The sequence below is a fragment of the Apus apus genome, chromosome 23 (assembly GCF_020740795.1).
Source record: "Apus apus isolate bApuApu2 chromosome 23, bApuApu2.pri.cur, whole genome shotgun sequence".
NCBI lineage: Eukaryota > Metazoa > Chordata > Aves > Apodiformes > Apodidae > Apus > Apus apus.
Genome location: NC_067304.1, coordinates 6,674,569 through 6,694,273, shown reverse-complemented (window position 1 = coordinate 6,694,273; position 19,705 = coordinate 6,674,569). Strand labels below are relative to the sequence as shown.

The window sequence follows — 19,705 nt, the reverse complement described above, 5'->3', positions numbered from 1 at the left end:
CTTTCTTCCCTCCGTTGGCGTCACGTGCCCGGAAGCGGCGTAGCCCAGAGGCTCTTCCGGCGACGGGTGATGACGCCAGCCGGGGCCGGAAGCCGGAACGCGCTGGGCAGGGTGTTCCGCGTTCGCGGGAGCGGCGGGCGCGGGCTGAGGCGGCCGCGCCCCGCCCGAGCCCCGGGGCCATGACCGAGTACAAGCTGGTGGTGGTGGGCGCCGGCGGCGTCGGCAAGAGCGCGCTGACCATCCAGCTCATCCAGAACCACTTCGTGGACGAGTACGACCCCACCATCGAGGTGAGGGCCCGGCGGAGAGGGGGTGCGGGGACGTCCCCGCGCGGGAGCTCCGTGAATGCCGGTGGGAGGCTGCTGCCGGGCTTTTTTTGCTTAAAAGGCCAGATGTGAGATCAGAGCACACAAGAAATCTGAGAAAATGCTTTCTCACACTCCCTTGCCTCTTGCTTCCTCAAGCAGTGCGGGCACCCAGCAGCGGCCGCAGAACAACTCATGACCAGTCTGCCTAGAACAGTCATGATATTGTGATGGTATTTTTAATACTTTTTTTTCTGTCTGGCAATTGAGAAATTTCTTATTAATATTTGTTTTTTATCTAAGAAAGGTTGAAAGAACTTAAAGTAACATTTTAAATGCTGCTGGTTCTAGATATGGGGTTTTTTTCTTTGAAGGGGCTAGAAAAACTCCTGAGTGATTTGTGGTTTTTTTAATTAATGTGTTTATTTTTCCCTAGTGTCTGGGGCAGGAAGAAGTAATACAATGTTTTTCTCTAAAATTCATTTGTGTATTTACAGGATTCATATAGAAAACAGGTTGTTATTGATGGAGAGACGTGCTTGTTGGACATCCTGGACACTGCAGGGCAGGAGGAGTACAGTGCCATGCGTGACCAGTACATGAGGACGGGGGAAGGATTCCTCTGTGTCTTTGCTATTAACAACAGTAAATCATTTGCTGATATTAATCTTTACAGGTATGATCTGGGCCTTTGCTGCAGGGAGGCAAGACTGGAAGAGGCATTAGATCTGTTTGTTATTAGAGCCAGTGTAAATAATAGACAAACATTAAATCTCCCACTTCTTTCAGAAAGTTTATCAAGCTTATTTGCATTTTATGTCTATTTGTTACTTAGCAGTTGAGAATGGGACAGTTGCCTAGGTTCTTGTGTTAATCAAATAACTTTTTCTTGAGAAAATGGGTAAGAAGGCAAACACACACCAGTGTGGGGTTATACACAGGCTAGAAGCTGGAGTGTACAAAGTTATTGGACATGCTGCTGTCAGTAAGAATCCCTGAGGGGCTGTCCAGTGTTAATGGGTATTTTTGTAGAACCAGAACTAAAACAGCTTTTATATTTAAAACATAGTTCCTAACTTTTTTTTTTAATTTGACTTTTTAAAGAGAACAGATAAAGAGAGTGAAAGATTCAGATGATGTGCCAATGGTGCTAGTTGGGAATAAGTGTGATTTGCCAACCAGAACAGTAGACACGAAACAGGCTCAAGAATTAGCAAAGAGCTATGGAATCCCCTTCATAGAGACATCTGCTAAAACACGACAGGTAAGGTGCTTCCCTTGGTCAGATTTCTTCCTGTGTGCCAAGTGTAGAACGGTCTGAACACTTTCCCATGTATTTTTTTTCTTATCTACAGGAGTACAAATTTTTAAATCTGTTAGCCATTTTTAGGTTTTGATTTCACTCTTAGCTTGAAATAGTTCTGTTTTTATCAGTGGGCTAGGCCAGTGCAGAGATCACTTCAAGGCTTGTCATGTTCATAAGAAGAGAGCTGCATCTGCTCCTGTTGAGAAGTGGTCAGGCTGTGGTTAGTCATCCCAGACCTGCTGGATTTTCTGGGCTCCTTGATGAAGGCCAGCTGTAGGATACTATTTACAGAGACAATTCCCCAGAATGGACTAAGAGACTTCTTCTGAGTTGCGTTGAATATGTGGCTCTGTCCAGCCAGCCTGTCTTCTTCCTACAACACTATGGAATGAAGCAGAAAAGGGGCAGTTATTAAGCAGGGGGCTGCTCCAAGTGCTGGTTTCTTCCTCCTACAAACTATGGGATAAGTTGGCTACTGCTTTTCTTGTAGAAGTACATCTTTCAAACGTGTTAAGGGGTCCTGTGATGGAAAGAACAGCGATCTCAAAAGCTTCAGGAAATAAAATACTTTACCTGGATTTTTTACATTCAGGGTGTGGAAGATGCTTTTTACACACTGGTGCGAGAGATCCGGCAGTACAGGATGAAGAAGCTCAACAGCAACGAAGATGGGAACCAAGGCTGCATGGGATTGTCTTGTGTTGTGATGTGATAAGGTGAGCTTGTAGTCTTTCATTGGCTTCTTGGCTGTATGTCTTTCAGTTGTTGATAAGCGTGACTTGGAAATACTAGCTGCTGTAGGTGGGGTTTTTTCCTCCGTTACACAACCTATTGATACCCAGAGATTTAGGTCCTACATTTAATTACTTCTCCAAAATGTTTTTTTTCCCTCTAAGTAAAGAGCAAAGATTAAGAAAAGGAAATTCTATTCACCAGAATGTTTTGGCTGTAGCCTGTGGATTTCCACTGAACTGAAAACTGTGTGATTTTCTGTATCATTCTTGTCAATGTGTCCTTCCTATGAAAATATTTTTGACTCTTTGGAAAATGTGTAAATTCTGTCTTGTACACAAGAAAAACCTGAACTAGAAAGAAGAGTGTGCACAACTCTACAGTCACCAGTTGCTGATGATGGATTGACTTTTGTGCAGCTTATCTTGAGCTGTGTTCCTCTAGGATATGCACTGTTTGAAAAGTAACCAAATAAAATAATGCAAGTTATGAAACTTAAGAGTTCCCCAACAGAATGAAATTATTTTCAACAGTTACCTAAAAGATGTTGCTCATCACTGTAACAACAGGCAGAGAGTTCAGGACTGGTACTGCACATGTTGCAGTGCATATCCATCACTACACTGGACAGAGCTGATCAGAGCTGCCTTTTTCTGTTCCAGATGCCAAGGACATGTGGGTCAGATGCAGCTGCTGGACGAGTCTCGATGCTACTGTCCTGCATCTCATGCTGATGCCCTGCAGTATTTTGGTGCCAGTGACCAGAACCTTGGTACCAGTTAATTAGCACAAGGTCCTTTCTGTGCTCCATCTGAAAAGAACATCTCTGGCATCTACCTCCTTGCTCAGCCAATGGAGCAGTCACATCTCTTGATGTACTGGGATTCTTTTCTCACTGTGTTATGTGGGTTTGTTCAAGAAGAAAACCAGTCACAGGAAAAGTGAACGATAGAGACTAAATGCTGTGAAAAAGATGACACTTTACCTCTAGAGTAAAAGCTAGAAGTGATATTTGTCCCCTTTTTGTTGGATTCTGATTTGCAGTGCTGTCAGAGGAGTGGCACTAATCATTGCTTGGCAGGTAATGTCAGAAATGGTTTTGTCACCACAAATGCTCTGTCCCAGGTTGGTATCTGCTCTCTCTGCACCTGTACAGCCTATTTGCAACATCTCTTTTGTGCCAGGAGTACCACTTAACGGATCCTTCACTTTCTGTAATAAAAAGGACATATCTTTCCTAACTTAAGTGCCTGTTTGCTAAGAAGATTTGAAGTTGTCCACTGTTCCCTTGGGTTGAGGAAAACCCCAAGGACTGGAATTTCCTGGGAGCTCATTTTCTTAAGCAGGCAAGTCTTGTGTGGGTGATCTCTTGGCCTGACAGGATACTAAAAGAGGAATTTGTAGGCTGGAAGATCTGGCAGGCACTTGTAAGACTCTTTAACTAGGGAGGGGGACAAGACTGCATCTGTGTTCTACTTTCTTTATAGGTGGAACTGTTTATATTCTGTATTGTCTTTCTGCAGCATTCAGATCTCTTCCCTTTCCAAGATGGACCAAATCAGTCAGCTGTTAATTTTTAACATTAGCTGCCAACATTTATGGGCAGCTTCTCAACGGTTAATCTAGTAACTGGAGGTTAGTTAGTTAGGACAGCTGTTACTCAGCTCTGTCTGTAGCTTGCAAATTATTTTATTCTAAATTATTTTCTTACCACTAGACTGTTACCATTGTCTCTTCAAAATGTCTCTCTGTAACATGTAGTTGGAGAGTCTTCTTGTCAGGGGAGCAGCATGGGGATTCAGGCTGACTCTGGTGCAGGAGTTGTCACAGAGTTGGTACGTCCCCACTGAGGGGAAAAGGCAAGGAGCTGCAACAGAAAACTGAGCAGCTTCTGATTACAGCATCCTTGCAGAATGAGGAAGGAAGTGAGCTCAGTGATGATTCTGCAGAGGGTGTACAATAAACTGATGGGAATTCTGGGCTTGTTCAAACAGCCTCCGAGTGTGAGAGAATTGCTGTGCAAGCTGGATGTGTTCTTCCTAGAACAAAGCATTGTCCCCTCGTGTAACTGGGACAACCAAGTGTGGTCACTGTTGCAAAACCTACCGGTGTTCTTGGAATACTGTGTTCTTCTCTAGTTCTTGAGCTGCTGATAGTGGATTCTGCTCTGTGTGGTCAGTGTATCCCACAGCGAAGCTGAATTTCCAGTTCCTGATGGAAGAGTAATAAGCATTCAGCCAACAGAGGGAGCGTTCAGTCAGTCTGCCAAACCAGTGTGAGCAGAGAGATTTCAAGAGGCTTAATTTCAGTTTGTTGGTGTTGGATTCATACAACTTAATTTGGAGTTCTCAGTTTCAAATGGAAATCAGAAATTGGTAAATACTGAGAGAAGAAATTGTTCCTTTTAATACTCCTTCTTTTGCTACTTACATTCTTAATTCTCTTCTTGGAATTAAGAGGATCAATCTGCATCAAATTTTCTTTACCTGTGATAATCCTTTTAAGTACTTCTTGCAATTTATTTTACCCTTGACTGATGTGACACTGGTAAGAATTAAAAATACAATATTTTTACATAAAACATTATTTTCCAGCAACATACACAGTGGTAGGCAGCATTATGGATAGCACTGGCTGTGACTCAAATTTGTTTGAGGATGATCTCATGCCTGCAAGTTAAAAGTGACAGAATTGCCACCACTGCACATAGACTCAGCATTTGGAAAGACAGCAAAGCAGAGGTCACGGTGTGTTGGAATGGTGACGTCCTGTCACCTGGTTTCATGTGTGGCTTTTGTTTATTTGGGAAACGTAGGAGTTTCTTTCCTGGCAAGCAGGATTGCAGAGTTCAGAGCATGGCCACGTGCTGCCCATGGCCATGGGAAGCCTTTGCAGCTGGCATTTGATGTTTGAGGGTTGCATGGTCAAGTATGGAAAATTACTTCTTTTGGATGGAGGTTCCTCGTAGTAATTCTCTACATTGTGTGTCATGTTCTAGTCATTAAAATGTACTGGCTGTAACTCCAAAAGTTGTAGATTCTCAGAATTGTATGAGAACTGGCCAATGTATCCACTTGCTTTTTGGTGTTCTCTTTCTCTTGGGCTATATAAAATCTTAAAAGGGAAGAAGAGCTGGTAAGATGAGTCCGTATGTATTTCATGTTTGGAACCTCAGAGGGGGGTGCATGAGCTTTTAGGATGCTGCAGAGCTGACCTACACAGGCAGTGCTCCCATCTGCATTATTTTGGGTTCAAATCTAGTGAATGATAGAAAATCAGGGTGCTGTACTAGTTGTATGAAGTAAAAAGTTGTACTTTGTTTCCAGCTATCTATGTAAGAGAACCTTGACTTTGGTGGCAACTGAGAGAGAACTGTGGAAGGACAAACCTCCCAGAACTTTTGGGAAAATTATTTAGAAGATAAGCACAGAAGTGTTTGCACAAGAACAGGTCCCTGGAAAAGGTAGTTTTGTAGATTTAGTCCAAATGTTGTTATTTAGAACTAGCAGCTTAACACCTTGTTGATGCGAAGCTTACTTTACTATCTTAACTGGGAAGAACAGACATAAACAGCTGTGAGGTAAAATACTAAAGAAGAGTAAAGCTCTTGTTCAAAAATTACAAGTGTCAACAACTGAAATAAATGTTTCTGTTATCGTGGATTGAGAACAGCTGTTTGATGAGATCATGTAACTCTGTGGCTTGTTACTGTTGGTGTTCCCACTCCATGGTCTTGTTCAAACAACACTGCTCAAGTTTTGTTCTTACTCGTATCAGTAGGACTTTGGATAGTAACCATGATGCTTAAGTCATGATAATTGTTAACACAGTTTGATGAAAGCAATTTCGGGCCTATGGGGGGAAGGAGAGCAGTGGAAGTTTGAATTACATTCTGATCTATATGTGGTCCTCCTTTACTCCTCAAGCCTTAAGTGACTGTATAACCTCCAGGATGGTAGGGAATTGTTGGGATCTGGACTTATTATTCAAGGGCTAATTTGTTGTTACTTTGTATAATTATTTGCTTTCAATAATGCATCTCTTTTGGTTTGAATTGAAGTAAATTATTTTGCTTCTTAAATAACTTTTTTAAAGAATAAACTTGGAATTCTTTGGTTGTTTCTTTTGTGGTAGTGATCTGGGCACGGGATCCACAATTGGCTTACAGAAAGCTTGTAACGCTGCTCTCTGCTTTCTCTGTGGGCTCTTGTTTTATTCAAATATTCCTTCTGTAATGGTGCATGAGCAGCTGTATTGTGTATGTATTGGTATAGCACAAATAAGCAGTGTGAGTGGCTTTGAGGAGTACCACAGGCTTGTTCCAGAGCCCAATTTTAATGATTTCACCAATCTGCCATGTTATACACCTTGTATTAGTGCTGAGTCTCTACTTGCAGCAGGGTCCCTCATTATACTTTTGCTGACATTGCCCTTGGAAAGTATATTGCTAAGTCTAAAATCAGGGGAGGGAAAATTTCTTTACTTGATATTCCAAGAGTGAAGTCAGCTATAAAGTTACTGCTGTGTCCAAACCATGCTCTCTGTTAGGCCTTTAAGTTACTTAAATCAGTCTTCTAAAATGACTTCCCTGTTGGCTTTCCACCTGCAATGAGGGAAATTGTGTTGGACCACACAGTAAGTGTGATTTAAGTGTGTTTCTCCTAAGATATTATGTCAGAGTCCAATCTGTTTTTTGTGCAAAGAACTTTAAAATAGACTCCTAGTAACAGGGTTATAAAACTCTTTGCACTGGGTAGGTTCAGTAGGGGCTACCTGTTCTGAAAGGAGGGATTCAGAATGTGAGTACAGATGGCTGCATAAATGGAAGGGTTTCCTTGGCTTTTTAGGAAAGCTTTCCTCCAACATGATTGTTATCGTAATAACCTGTTCCTAGAAATTAGTGCACACCTTAAGGATTTACTGACTTCCATTGTATACTGGAACAGGATGATTTAAACATCCCTGGAGGAATCTGTGTAGGGAATGACTAAGAGCAAAGTGGGGAGAGAAGAACTTGCTGAGGCTTATGCTAGTACAAGGTGGTGTTGGTCAAAGACGTGGCACATCAAGGAGTGCCCTTGTGAATTTCCACATTGCCATCTCTCTGTTAATACTTTTCTTCAGGAATTGGAACAATTTTCTAGCAAAACTTCTACTTGGACAGGTGCCCCTGTGACATGGCTGCCCTGCTAGGCAAACTAGAGGAAGATCCTGCTAAATGCCCTAAGTTGCCAAATTCTGGGCATGTTTGACCATTTTCCTTTTATTAGACCTAGCTGAAATGAAAACAGCTCAGAGAGAAAAGCATGGGGTCTTAGAGGCACTCTGAAGCCTTTGGGTGTGAATCACTCTCTTTACAGCCAAAAAACAGTGGGAAGATGGCTTGCTTGTATCGAGCACTTCAGTTTAAAGAGGCTGTAGATCTAACTTTAGCACAGCATACCCAAGCCTTACTCATATTTCTACCCTGAACCTGTGACCTAAGGTCTAAGTTGACTCTGTAATTTAAACAGCTTGGGGATGAAGAGTTCTTTTGAGGAAGATGACCTCTGCACCCTTAAGGTGATTCTTGGTTTCAGGTCTATCTTGGTACATCCAGAAAGGTTAGGGGCAGATATAGTTCCTGTGGGAGAGCAAACAAGCAGAAGCCAGTTTTTATTGATCTTAAATTAAATAGTTAAACACTAATGTGGTGTGGAAACTCACAAACTGGAGAATGAGTAAGAAAAAGAATAATTCAGAAACTGAAGAGTGCTCTCAGCATGAGAGAGGTGATGAGGTATTAGAGATCAAGAGGGTAACAGCATCCCAGGCGCAGCCCTGTTGACCGCAGCCTTGCATATTTTTGGGGAAATCAGTTTATGTTCTTGGGGAATATCTGGAAGTGAGGCTGAAACTCCCTGAGTTCTGGAGAATTTGTTAATTGTAACCCAGCATGTTTTGAAGTTGTACACATCAAATGGGGATCTTCCAGAGAGAGTTTCTGGATGCTCTGGAAATTATATCAGCTGAAGGTGCTTCAACAGGTCTCAGCTCCTCTGACTTCACTGACTAGTTGTGCCACAAGCTTCCAGTGCACCTGTGGACAAAATCTATGACTTGTTTTTAGCTCTGTCTCTTACACAAGTAACTCACTTATTCCAGTCATCTTCTGGGACGAGGCCTTTTCCTAGCTGTTCTTACAAAATAATAGTTTGGGAAGCTCTTACATGTGTGTGTAATTCCAAACAATGTTGTCTTTTCCACAGGTGCTATTTTTTCTGTTCCCTTCAATGTTTATGACCAAAGTAATCTCTCAAATCAGCGGCAAGGCTATAGCCTGAATGCTTTGCTTGACTTGCCCTGATTTCAGTGCAGCGTTTTGAGTCCATCAAGAAGTGGAATATAAACAAACAGGAAAAGACACTGTTTAAAATAAAAGCTATTGTATCCTTCTGACCTGTTTAGGTTTAACACTTCCCACCAGGAAGTTGAGTCAGAAGCTCAGAATTACCCTGGCCACATGCAGGGCACTACACATTCTGCCCACTTTCTTCAGACAGACGCTGTTTTCCAGCTTCCTGTGAGAGATCTGAAGTGGGTTTGAAGGGACTCTAAAGGACTGGGTACAGCCCTCAATGCCCGTAAGGTAGAAAGAATCTACGTAAAACAAGCCGAGAGGTACTTTCAAACTGATCCCCTGCTCTGCCAGATCTAAGGCACTGTGTGTACCTTAACGGGGACATTTCTTGCCACACCTTGGATTGTACTAAGCTCTGGTCCCTGTAAATATGCTTTGGTTATGGCTCACCACATACAGAAGTGAGTATCACCTTACTATTATGATACAAAATTTTATAAAGGCAGGAACAAAATACAGCTTCCTGCACTTTTGTGTTTTTTTTTTTCTTTGATCGGTTCAGTTGGGAAGATGTGAGGGCAACTGTGCAACTGCTGTTGTGAAAATCCAGACTTCCCAGTAGATCTCTCTCTCAGTAAAAACAGCTGAATAGTACACTAGCTGGAGAGAGCACATCATCTGTATCTACCCACAGCTCCTGTTTGGATTAAAACATCAGCCCTGTGCTTTAGTGATTTCCTTTAAACTGTTCAGCTCGGAAGACATTGTTTGTATTCTCAAAAGACTGAGCTTCACAGTTGTCCTGTTTTGAGCCAGGATAGAACCCATTTTCTTTGTAGTGATTTTACTTTTTGGTTAAGTCTGTTCGAAGTAGCTGCACTTGCTGAAATTAATGGCAAATCATGAAACTGTGACACCAGTCCAATTTAGAAAGGTGCAACTGTCCAGGGAAGCAGCAATCTGGCCAAAAAAGTGAAACTACTAAATGTAAAATGAAAGCCTAACTAAAATATATATATATATATATTAAATGAGCCCTGGTTTCACCTATTTCAGTGCAAGTACTTGTGGTTGCACTTTATAGTCTTAATTGTACTTTAAATAGTCTTAATTTCCATTCTCCTTTTAGAGAAGGAGAGTCTAATTACAGGGGAGGGGAGCCAGTAAAATTAGTGTTGGGCTGTTGTGCAGTCACTCAGCCACTTGTGCTCTGTGACAGTAGAGTGTTACCTGAGGCTCCACAGACTTGCAGCCAAGATGTCACGGATGATAATTCCAGGTAGGTCTGAAAGCAAGTAATGAGACAAGGAGCCACAGGGTAGGCTTGTTAGCCTGCAGCCTCTGAGATTTTGATGGTGTCATGTCTTTGCAGTCCAGGGGACCTTGCTGGAGCTTTAAGCAGTTTTCTTCCTGCTTGGAGACATTTTTTGGGTAGTGTAGCAAAGAAATAGCGTTATTGTTTAAATCTTGCTCTGCTTGTACTGAAGAAAAGCACTCTCCCTCCTGAAGTGTCATGGATCCTGTAACTATATTCTGTAATGATACCATTAAATCTCTGTGGAAGGGGCCAGAGGGATTTCAGGAGTCTCTGGTCAACCTGAAAGCTTAGAAAAGCTTAGAAAATGTGGGGTGCTGCAGTCCTGAGGGGTGGGAAACACAACCTGGGCAACAGGCTTTGCAGAGGTGTACAGAGGGAGACGTGACTGCCACAACAGAGCCCTGAAGAATATCAGCACCAAACAGCTCTGATAAGAGCACATTTCGAATTGCAGCACTGTGTGGTGTGACAGACACTGTCCCAGCACATGGAGCCAGTATGAAAGCCTGGCCCTGCAACATCAGTGGGAGTTAGTTGACTTTCATGGGTGTAGCTTTCATCCACTAAAGAGATGAAAGGTCAAACTGGGCATTTCTTGGATGCTTAGTTTGCAAAAGAATATGTGCAGCTCAAATGCCAGGAGAGTATGTTCTGCAGGCTGGACTTTGGGAAGTCAGCAGCTGGTGACTTGTGATGCCAGAGCTCCCATCTGAATTTCTTGGGTCAGCTGGAGAGGGCATGAGTTGTACCCCAACATGTTGATGACACACTCTGTGACCAGGAGCGAAGGTCTTTGGAACTGCAGTATCTCAGCTGTCTGATCTCGTTAGTGAACAAGTGGAGATGTGACCATAGGCAGCAGGAGGATTAAACTTGGCATGTTTGAAGTAACCATCCATCCTGATCTTCACGAAAGATGACCAGTCATGGGCAAAAACCAGTAAAGCAGCTGCGGTGCTCCAAGGCACTAAAATATTTGCTTTCTTGTTCAGGCAGGAGAATGTTTTTCTGCCTGCTTAAGTTGTTCCTACGCTCTTCTGCATCCCTGCAGCTGGACACAGCTTCCAAGACAGCTCAGTCTTACTAGATGAGTCGGTATCTGTTGGCTGCTTGTAGTGTTGACTGAGGAGGTCTAGGTTCCAGGAAATGCTCTTCCCCTTGGATGGCTGCAGGGAAACTCAGAGTCTGCTGTAAGGCAGAAGCTCTGCCAAAGAGCCTCCAGTTGGTTGGCATCAGCAAAGTGATTAATTTATGTGCACACCACAGACTCTATCGTGGAACAGTCAACACTGTACTTACATCTTCATATTGCACAAAATGACAAGTACTGTTCTTTTGTAAGTGAAAGGCTTTGACTAAACTTGTACTTTACTAATACCTTTTAAATCACTGATGATTAGGCAAAAAAAGCTTAGATTTTAAGGGTTGATTACATTTGTTTTCATTTTGTTTCCATTTTACCTCAAACAGCAGAATACAAAGGTGAGTACTGCTAAGCTTTTTACAGAGTCTACTGACTAGACATGATTGTGGGAAACAAAGACCAGTTACACAATCATGGCGATCTTTCAGCAGATCAAGAAGATGCTTTTCCTCAGCAGTCCCAGCTGTGCCTCTCACTGTTTTGTAGAATAGTTCAAGCTTTTTGATCCCCTGATATATGAAGCACACTTCTCCCATGCATGTCAGTCCTTTCTGCTTTGCTCCTCATCTGCTGACCATTTCCCTTCTGACATGTCAGTGGTGTGGTCCATCTTTCAGCATTGATCCTCACTGCGCTTCATTCTGAGCTGCCAATTGCTGGTAGAACCTGCTTGATTAACGTCCATATGCTGCTATGCAAATGTGTGCTTCTGGGAGATGTTGCCAGAGGACGCTTTGGGTCCTTGTTTTGTGGTATTTTGTTGGAAAGGCCTTTAACCTTCTTTTGCCTACTTCATAAAGCTCCAGCCAACCTTGTGTCAATGGCTACTTTGGTGGGGCCATATTAGCTGGCACCTTCGCAGCATGTGGCATGTGATGGGCTGGGAGGGGTCTGCTCCAGACAGTGCTTCCCCAGCTAGGAGCTCTTCAGCTGCACTGGAATGGCAGGAACTAAGTGCTTGAGCTGCCAGCTCTGTCCATCTCTGTCTATACCTCGGTCTTCATCCTGACTGGATGCCTTGAAGAGCAAGCGGGGCTTAGGCTTCCTAGAGCCGTAAGGACTCTGCCAATCTTCCTTCCCATCCCTGGTGCATGCTGACATGACAACTGAGTGTTAGACTGACTGCAAGGGGCACCTGCTGGTTGAGGTGGTGGGAACCAGGTGCCTGTGTGACCGTGCACTCTGCTCCTTCTCCTTGCAGAGGTGGATGAGGCTCTGCGCTCCTTTGCAGAGAAAGTCTTTGCTTCTGAGGTAAAAGATGAGGAGACCAGGCAAGAGATCTCTCCTTTTGATGTGGAAGAGATCTGCCCCATTTCACGTGAGGAAATGAGAGCACACATGATGCTTCGGGAGAGCTCTGCCACAACAGAAAAGCGGTGAGCAACTCCCAGGGCAGCTGGGGAAAGGGGAGAAGCACCGTCTGCACATCCCCAGCCTGAGCTGGAGGAAAGTAGGGGGAACACAAACCTAGGCCTGTGAAAAGATCTCACTTCACCCATGGGATAAGTCTTTGGTAATCCCTCAGCATCTGTCAGGTACTTGAGAGTTTCCTCTCCAACTGTTCCCACTGTTGGACAGAAATACAACACTGGGCTCTTCCCTGGGTGTCAGGAAGGCAGTGGCCTCAGAACTGTTGGAGAGGGAGGCTTGGAGACCTTTCTCTGGAGAGGTGCAACTTCCAAAGCCTGTGCTTGAAAGTCTGTGGCTACTTCAAGTGCTGTGGCCTCTACTCTTGGCAGCGTCTAAGGTGTTCAGAAAGCACCAGTGAGATGAATCATGTTGTGTTCATTTGGAATGTGGCTGTGGTGGGTGCCCCTGACCCTGCAGCTGCACGTGGCCATGGAGCTGTGCCTGAAGCTTTCCCCCCTGGCAGGAGGAAGCGCCTACTCCGCCTGAAGACAATTGCATTGGCAGTCCCTGTGGCTCAGAAATCTTCAACCAGACTATCCACTATTGAAGAGGCCATCTCCGCCTCCCCGCTGTACCAGACTGTGCCTGACTTCCAGCGGGTGCAGATCACAGGGGATTATGCCTCTGGGGTAGGTACTTGCACACCTTCCCTGTGCTGACTGCCACCTCACCTGGTCCCTGCCTGTCCCTAAGTTGTGCCCAGTGTCTCAGGAGTCTGTACCAGGTGCAGTGGGGATAGTCTGTGTCTTCCAGCTCAGTCTGTGTCTCATGAACATCTCGTGGTGCCCTTCTGCATCCCTAGAGGATCTGGAGCTGAATTCCTTAGCAGGAGCTTGTGGGGTGCTGCATGCTTCCCATGGGATTCACCATACAGGGCAGAGGGGAGGGCAGAGCAGGGTAGGTTATGCTTATCCTGTCACAGCCTGCTCCTGTGTGGACACAGCTATTTCTGTCTGAGAATCCCAGAATGGTTGAGGTTGGCAGGAACATCTGGAGGTCATCTGGTCCAACCCACCTGTTCAAGCAGGGTCACCTAGGGCCAGTTGACCAGGACTGCTAATGCATCCTGTGCTAATTCCTCCTCCACAGTCTCCCATTACATTTGTGCTGCTTCTGAGATACTGCTGGCAGATTGTTCCCTCCTGGGCCGGAGCAGGTTGCTTAGCCTGGAAGATGAATCATAGAATCCTAGAATGCCAGATTGGAAAGGACCTCAAGGATCATCCGGTCCAGCCTTTCTAGATACTGCTATAGTTTATATGAGAAAGCTCAGCACCCTGTCAAGCTAGGACTTAAAACTGTCCAATGGGGGGGAGGGCAATCTACCACTTCCCTTGGGAAACTATTCCAATGTTTGACCATTCTCGTGGTGAGAAATTTACCTCTTGCATCTGATTGGAATCTCCCCAGGAGCAACTTGTGCCCATCAGCCCTTGTCTTTTCTATGTAACTCCTTGTAAAAAGGGAGTCTCCATCTTCTTGGTAGCCACCCTTTAAGTACTGGAACATGGGAATAAGGTCTCCCCTGAGCCTTTTCTCAAGGCTGAACAAACCCAGTTTTCTCAGCCTCTCCTCATATGGCAGGTCCTCCAGTCCTCTGGTAAATGTCTCTCCATGCCCTGAAATATTCCTTCAGCTGTGACTGTAGCTAGCTGCAAGTGCTGCATGGTATTATCTCATGCTGATCCAGTCTTACCTCTCTTGACTGCCAAAAAAACACTTGTGTGCCAGTAAATAAAAAATTCTTGACACACTGGGTCAGTGTTAGTTCTGCTTCAGTTTTAGCCTGGGCTCCAAAAATAGCTTCAGTGTTTTGCTCAGACTTGGCTTCTATTTCAGTGTCAACTATAGTTGCAGTGAGGAATCTAAGAGGGGCTGACAGCTGGAATTCATTGGTTCTGAAGTGAGGAACTTCCTTTTGCCATGGCTAGGACATCGCCAGGCAGAGCACTGGGAGGGAGTGGGTGATAAGGTGAACAAAACTGTCCTCTTTACATCTTGGTGCACCAGGGTATCCCCTCAGGCAGCAAGGTTCCAGTTATGTTCAGCAACAGCCTTCTTGCAGGTGACAATTGAAGATTTTGAAGTTGTCTGCAAAGGCCTCTACCGTGCCCTGTGCATCCGAGAGAAGCACATGCAGGAGTCTGTGCAGCGCTTCCCCAGGACCCCGGCTCAGTACCTGCGCGCTATTGAGGGCGAGGTCTGGAGGCCGAGTGACACTGGCCCAGGTACATTTGGGCACCTGAAGGGTTCTTCTCTCTGGCTTCGCTGTGGGGTGGGCAGGGGGCAGAAAAAGGTTGTGGAAGTGCTCCAGAGGGGAGGTGCCTGCCCAGGCCTCCTCTGCAGTGTTGCAGCAGCCTGACTGTCCTTGCTCCTTTGCCTGGAGTGGAGAAGCCTTGTAGGGGTTTGGCTGCCTGTGCCTCACAGTGTTCTCCTTTTGGTTCAGTGTTCACCCCACCAGTGAAGGATGGGCAGGACCCTTTTGAAACTGGGAATCTCGCCGAGGACCTGGGATACCACATCCAGATGAAGGATGGGATAGTTTATGTCTATGGAGACAAGGCAGCGGTTGACAGAAATGAGCCAAAGGACCTGCCCTATCCCAACCTCAAGCACTTCGTTGATGACATGAACTTTCTTTTGGCCCTTATTGCACAGGGGCCTGTGTAAGTGCACAGCCCAGCACTGCTGGTGCCACTGGATGGGTCCTACCTGAGCAGGCAGTGGAGGGTCAGGGCAAAGCTGGGCTTGCCTCATCCTCTTCCTGGGAGAAGGGAGGAACCCACTGATGACATACCTGCAGCCTTCTGGCTACCAAAGTGTCCTTGACCCTAGTCAGCTATTTTGAATGGGGTCTTCAGGGATTGGGAACACAGCCTGCAGATATGCTCATACCTGGCCAGGCCTTCTTTCAAAGCTTTATCATAAAGCAAGTAGAAGCACTTTAGGGAAGCAGGCCACAACAGCATGAGCTCTTCCACCTCAGATGAAAGCTGCATCCCCATGTTTGATGAGACATGGCCCTGTGTTGAGGGGTAGAGAGCCCAGTTACTTTTCTGTCCTTTGTTTTAACTAGTAAGACCTATGCTCATCGGCGCCTGAAGTTCCTCTCATCGAAGTTCCAAGTGCATGAAATGTTAAATGAGATGGAGGAGATGAAAGAGCTGAAGAATAACCCCCACCGGGACTTCTACAACTGCCGGAAGGTAAATGGTAAGGCTTACAGGCCTGGTGACTCTGAAGATGAGCTGTCTTGGTGTCTTGCCCTCCTTGAGAACTGGATATTAGAGTCAAGGTCTGTGGCCCATACATTTTCCCTACTAGTGGGACAGTGCTGACTTAGTTGCTCTTGGCCTAAGCCTATTGTGTTCAGCTGGGCTGAGCTGTGCTCCCCACACAGCTTGGGCTCATCTAAGAGCTTTGTTAGCCTCCCTGTGATGGTACTTGAGCATTCCAACTTGAAGCTAGATAGCTGTGCCTCTCGTTTCTCAGGTGGACACACACATCCATGCTGCAGCCTGCATGAACCAGAAGCATCTTCTGCGTTTTATCAAGAAATCATACCATGTGGATGCTGACCGTGTGGTTTATGATGCCAAGGGCAAACAGCTCACCCTGAAACAACTTTTCCAGCAACTCAATATGCACCCCTATGACCTAACAGTGGATTCCCTGGATGTCCATGCTGTAAGTAGTAGGGCATTTCCTATAGGACCACACTTGGGTGACTCTCATCCACCCCTGTAGGCATGGCTTTTCCCCTTCCTGTGTATCCATGTCATGTTGTGCATCCATCCTTTCACTGAAAGGGTTGTCAGACATTGGAACAGGCTGCCCAGAGAGGTGCTTGAGTCACCATCACTGGGTGTGTTTAAAAGTCATCTAGATGTGGTGCTTGGGAATATGGCTTGCTGCTGGACTTGGCCATGTTTGGACTAGAAAATTTTAGATAATTTAGATAATTTTAAAGGTATTTTCCAACCTAAGTGATTCTATGATCTTTAGTGTTTGTCGCAGGATGTTGCAGCCCCTGGCTTTTCCATTTGGGATTGTTTGGATCAGCCCCCACTCAGCTGATGTTCTTGTACCCATTGTGTGCAGTATTACCCTTGACCCTCCCTCCTCCAGGGCCGGCAGACGTTCCAGCGCTTTGACAAGTTCAATGACAAGTACAACCCTGTGGGTGCCAGCGAGCTGCGGGACCTCTATCTGAAGACAGAGAACGCTATTAATGGCGAGTACTTTGCTACTATCATCAAGGTGAGAATACTGGGGAGGAGAGAGCTGATAAGCTGTGGTGCTGTTGTGCCCAGAGGCTGGAGGTCCACATGATGCAACAGTCCATGCTGGTTTGCAGGAGGTTGGCTCTGACCTGGAGGACGCCAAGTACCAATATGCGGAACCTCGTCTCTCAATCTACGGGCGATCAGCTGAGGAGTGGCCCAAGCTGGCCAGCTGGTTCAACAAACATCGGGTCTATTCCCCCAACATGAAGTGGATGATCCAAGTACCCAGGATATAGTATGTGCTCTGGGGCTGCAAACACTGTGCTTTATAGTGCACTATACCTCATTTTTTATTCTGAAGGGGTGATGGAGACAGTGGACCATGTTGTTTCTCTGCTAACAGCTAATCCCTATCTCTGTCCACAGTGATGTGTTCAGGTCTAAGAATTTCCTCCCACACTTCGGGAAGATGCTGGAAAATATATTTGTTCCTTTGTTTGAGGCAACTGTCAATCCTCAAGCCCACAAAGAGCTGAGTGTCTTTCTACGCCACGTAAGTATCACCTGGTGATGTTGTCAGGGTATGGTGAGTGGTCATGTTCCGGTTTGTACACAAGAAATGCAGTACTGGCCCTGACATGGAAAATGTCATCAGTGGGCTAGTGGCCCTACTGCCACATTCTGGGAAAGAGTGCCTGTGTCCAGAAATGCTGGGAGAGGTCAAGACTCCCTGAGCTGGCTGCTGTGGGGCTGTGAGAAATGTTGCCCTCTCACCTCCTGCAGAAGTGTTTTGGTGTGTACCCTTTCTAGCCCTTGATGGAGCTTGGGGGTTTGTGAGGAGCAAGGTCTGCAGCCTCACCCCAGACTCTGCTCTCAAGTGGGGAAGGGGTACAGGCTACAGCTGGGCTATGGCAAGCTGCAGTGGGCATGATGAGATGGGGAGCTTTGAGATGCAGCTTTGTTGTTACCTTGCCAAGCAGATCACTGGCTTTGACAGCGTGGATGATGAATCCAAGCACAGTGGACACATGTTCTGCACTAAAAGCCCAAAGCCAGAGCAATGGACTTCTGAGAAGAATCCATCCTACACCTACTACTTATACTATATGTATGCCAACATCCTGGTGCTTAACAACCTACGCAGGTGAGGCCCAGGATCTACTAAGGGACCTGCAATGGGATGGCAGAAGAGGGGCTGCCTCATGAGTTGTCTCAGGTCCTTGACTGTTGGTGTGGAAGAAGTGGGGCCTTCCTTTCTCTGCCACCACTGTAGTTTGGAGCTTCATGTCCCAGAGCAATCCAAACACTCCTCAGTAGGAAGTGTGATGGACTGGGTGAAAACTTTGGGATTGCAGAGGTTCATCTATTGTGTGCACAGAGAAAAGAGAACAATTAGTGTGCTCCTAGGTCAAGCTGGATTATTGGGGACTACTGGCAGGGGTAGAGCTGGACCTGGAGTCAGGGATTCTTGCATTGCATGCCACCTAACCTTGCTGCTTGCCTGCTCTGAGGCCTTCTTCCCGTGCTTAGGCAGCGTGGAATGAACACGTTCCTCTTTCGTCCACACTGCGGGGAAGCCGGGGCCATCACACACCTGCTTACAGCCTTTATGACAGCAGATAACATCTCCCATGGCCTCAACCTCAAGAAGGTAAGTGGAGCAGTCTGCCACAGAGCAGCCCAGGCATGGCAGAGAACATGTTCACAGCTGGCCTCCACTGTGCCTCTGCTGTAGACTAACACAGCCTGGCTTCAGGCAGATGTTAGATGAGTCTCTGGGTTTATCCAGGAATGTCTGGGAATGTAGCCGAGAAAAGAGTTCAGCCTCACAGATCTATCCTAGATAGCTGGCTCCAGTGATAACAGACCTGAGTTCTGAAATCAGACAGGTTTGAACTCATGTGTCCTCTTGTTCTCCATGTAGGCCCAGGAGGATTGCTAGCTTGCCTATTTTCTTGCACACATGAGCTCTGCACACCAGATTTCCTAGCTGAGACACTGGGTTGGCTCTGAGGAGTAATCCCAGGGAAGTGGAGATTGCAGCAACTTTATCCTTAACCTGGCAACTTTGCTTGTCTTTGCAGAGCCCGGTGTTGCAGTATCTGTACTTCCTTGCCCGAATTCCCATTGCCATGTCCCCACTCAGCAACAACAGCCTCTTCCTGGAGTATGCAAAGAATCCATTGCTTGACTTCCACCAGAAGGGCCTCATGGTGTCCCTTTCTACAGATGACCCCATGCAGTTTCACTACACCAAGGTACAGTGTGAACGGTGATCCTGCTGTCTGATCACTGGGGTGGGACTGTGTGTGCCTCGTTTTCCAGGGAAGCCAGCAGCAGCTGCAGAGGGCCCAGCACGCTGGGACAGCCTTGGGACAGCCCTTGCAGCACGGGCTGTGCTGCAGAAGCTGCTGCCCTCTAACACAGCCTGTGGCTCTAGGAGGCCCTGATGGAGGAGTATGCCATTGCTGCCCAGGTCTTCAAGCTCAGCACCTGTGACATGTGTGAAATTGCCAGAAACAGTGTCCTGCAGTGTGGCATGTCCCACGAGGTGGGTGCCCCTCTGGGGAGGGTGTGCTCGGCAGGGCTGGGCTTCGAGGGAGCCTGGTGCAGCCAGCGCTGCCCTGGGCTGCTGCCAGGGGCACCTCAGTGGCCTTCACCGTTGTCCCTGTCTCTGGCAGGAGAAAGCCAAGTTCCTGGGTGAAAACTACTACGAAGAGGGGCCTCAAGGCAACGACATCAGAAAGACAAACGTGCCGCAGATCCGCATGGCCTACCGCTACGAGACCTGGTGCTACGAGCTCAACCTCATCGCCGAGGGCCTCAAAACCGACTAGGAGTGCGGGCGGGCAGCGGGGCCGGGGCCGCTCGGAGCGGGGGCTGGGGGAGCTCGGGGCCGCGGCGGCCGCGCAGTAAAATCGTCT

General features: G+C 46.4%; 2 protein-coding genes across 3 annotated transcripts; both read left to right on the top strand.

The window, feature by feature from the left end:
* Window positions 1-80: 80 nt before the first annotated feature.
* Window positions 81-6,464, top strand: NRAS (NRAS proto-oncogene, GTPase). The gene is made up of 5 exons (XM_051638942.1): window positions 81-290; window positions 803-981; window positions 1,410-1,569; window positions 2,204-2,327; window positions 3,006-6,464. Exons 1-4 carry the CDS (start codon window positions 180-182, stop codon window positions 2,321-2,323), a joined length of 570 nt encoding a protein of 189 aa, XP_051494902.1. The 5' UTR covers window positions 81-179; the 3' UTR covers window positions 2,324-2,327; window positions 3,006-6,464.
* Window positions 6,465-9,885: 3,421 nt separating this feature from the next.
* On the top strand, window positions 9,886-19,647 carry AMPD1 (adenosine monophosphate deaminase 1). Of its 2 annotated transcripts, XM_051638975.1 has the most exons (15): window positions 9,886-9,962; window positions 12,347-12,521; window positions 13,019-13,184; window positions 14,621-14,783; window positions 15,002-15,221; window positions 15,632-15,761; window positions 16,048-16,242; window positions 16,684-16,815; window positions 16,913-17,076; window positions 17,208-17,334; window positions 17,762-17,925; window positions 18,312-18,432; window positions 18,866-19,039; window positions 19,222-19,332; window positions 19,463-19,647. In XM_051638975.1, the coding sequence occupies exons 1-15, from the start codon at window positions 9,941-9,943 to the stop codon at window positions 19,616-19,618; spliced, it is 2,220 nt and encodes a 739-aa protein (XP_051494935.1). In that variant the 5' UTR covers window positions 9,886-9,940; the 3' UTR covers window positions 19,619-19,647. The 2 variants fall into 2 exon arrangements, with proteins under 2 accessions (XP_051494935.1, XP_051494936.1); XM_051638976.1 differs by lacking the exon at window positions 17,762-17,925 and having other exon boundaries at window positions 18,316-18,432; window positions 19,463-19,638.
* Window positions 19,648-19,705: the final 58 nt, after the last annotated feature.

Excerpts from the sequence above, each read along its gene's own strand:
- NRAS (XM_051638942.1), top strand. The coding sequence starts at position 180 with ATGACCGAGTACAAGCTGGTGGTGGTGGGCGCCGGCGGCGTCGGCAAG. Across the intron at positions 291-802 it reads AGTACGACCCCACCATCGAG|GATTCATATAGAAAACAGGT; the intron begins GTGAGGGCCCGG and ends GTGTATTTACAG. Across the intron at positions 1,570-2,203 it reads CATCTGCTAAAACACGACAG|GGTGTGGAAGATGCTTTTTA; the intron begins GTAAGGTGCTTC and ends TTTTACATTCAG.
- AMPD1 (XM_051638975.1), top strand. The coding sequence starts at position 9,941 with ATGTCACGGATGATAATTCCAG. Across the intron at positions 9,963-12,346 it reads GTCACGGATGATAATTCCAG|AGGTGGATGAGGCTCTGCGC; the intron begins GTAGGTCTGAAA and ends TTCTCCTTGCAG. Across the intron at positions 18,433-18,865 it reads ATGGCCTCAACCTCAAGAAG|AGCCCGGTGTTGCAGTATCT; the intron begins GTAAGTGGAGCA and ends TTGTCTTTGCAG.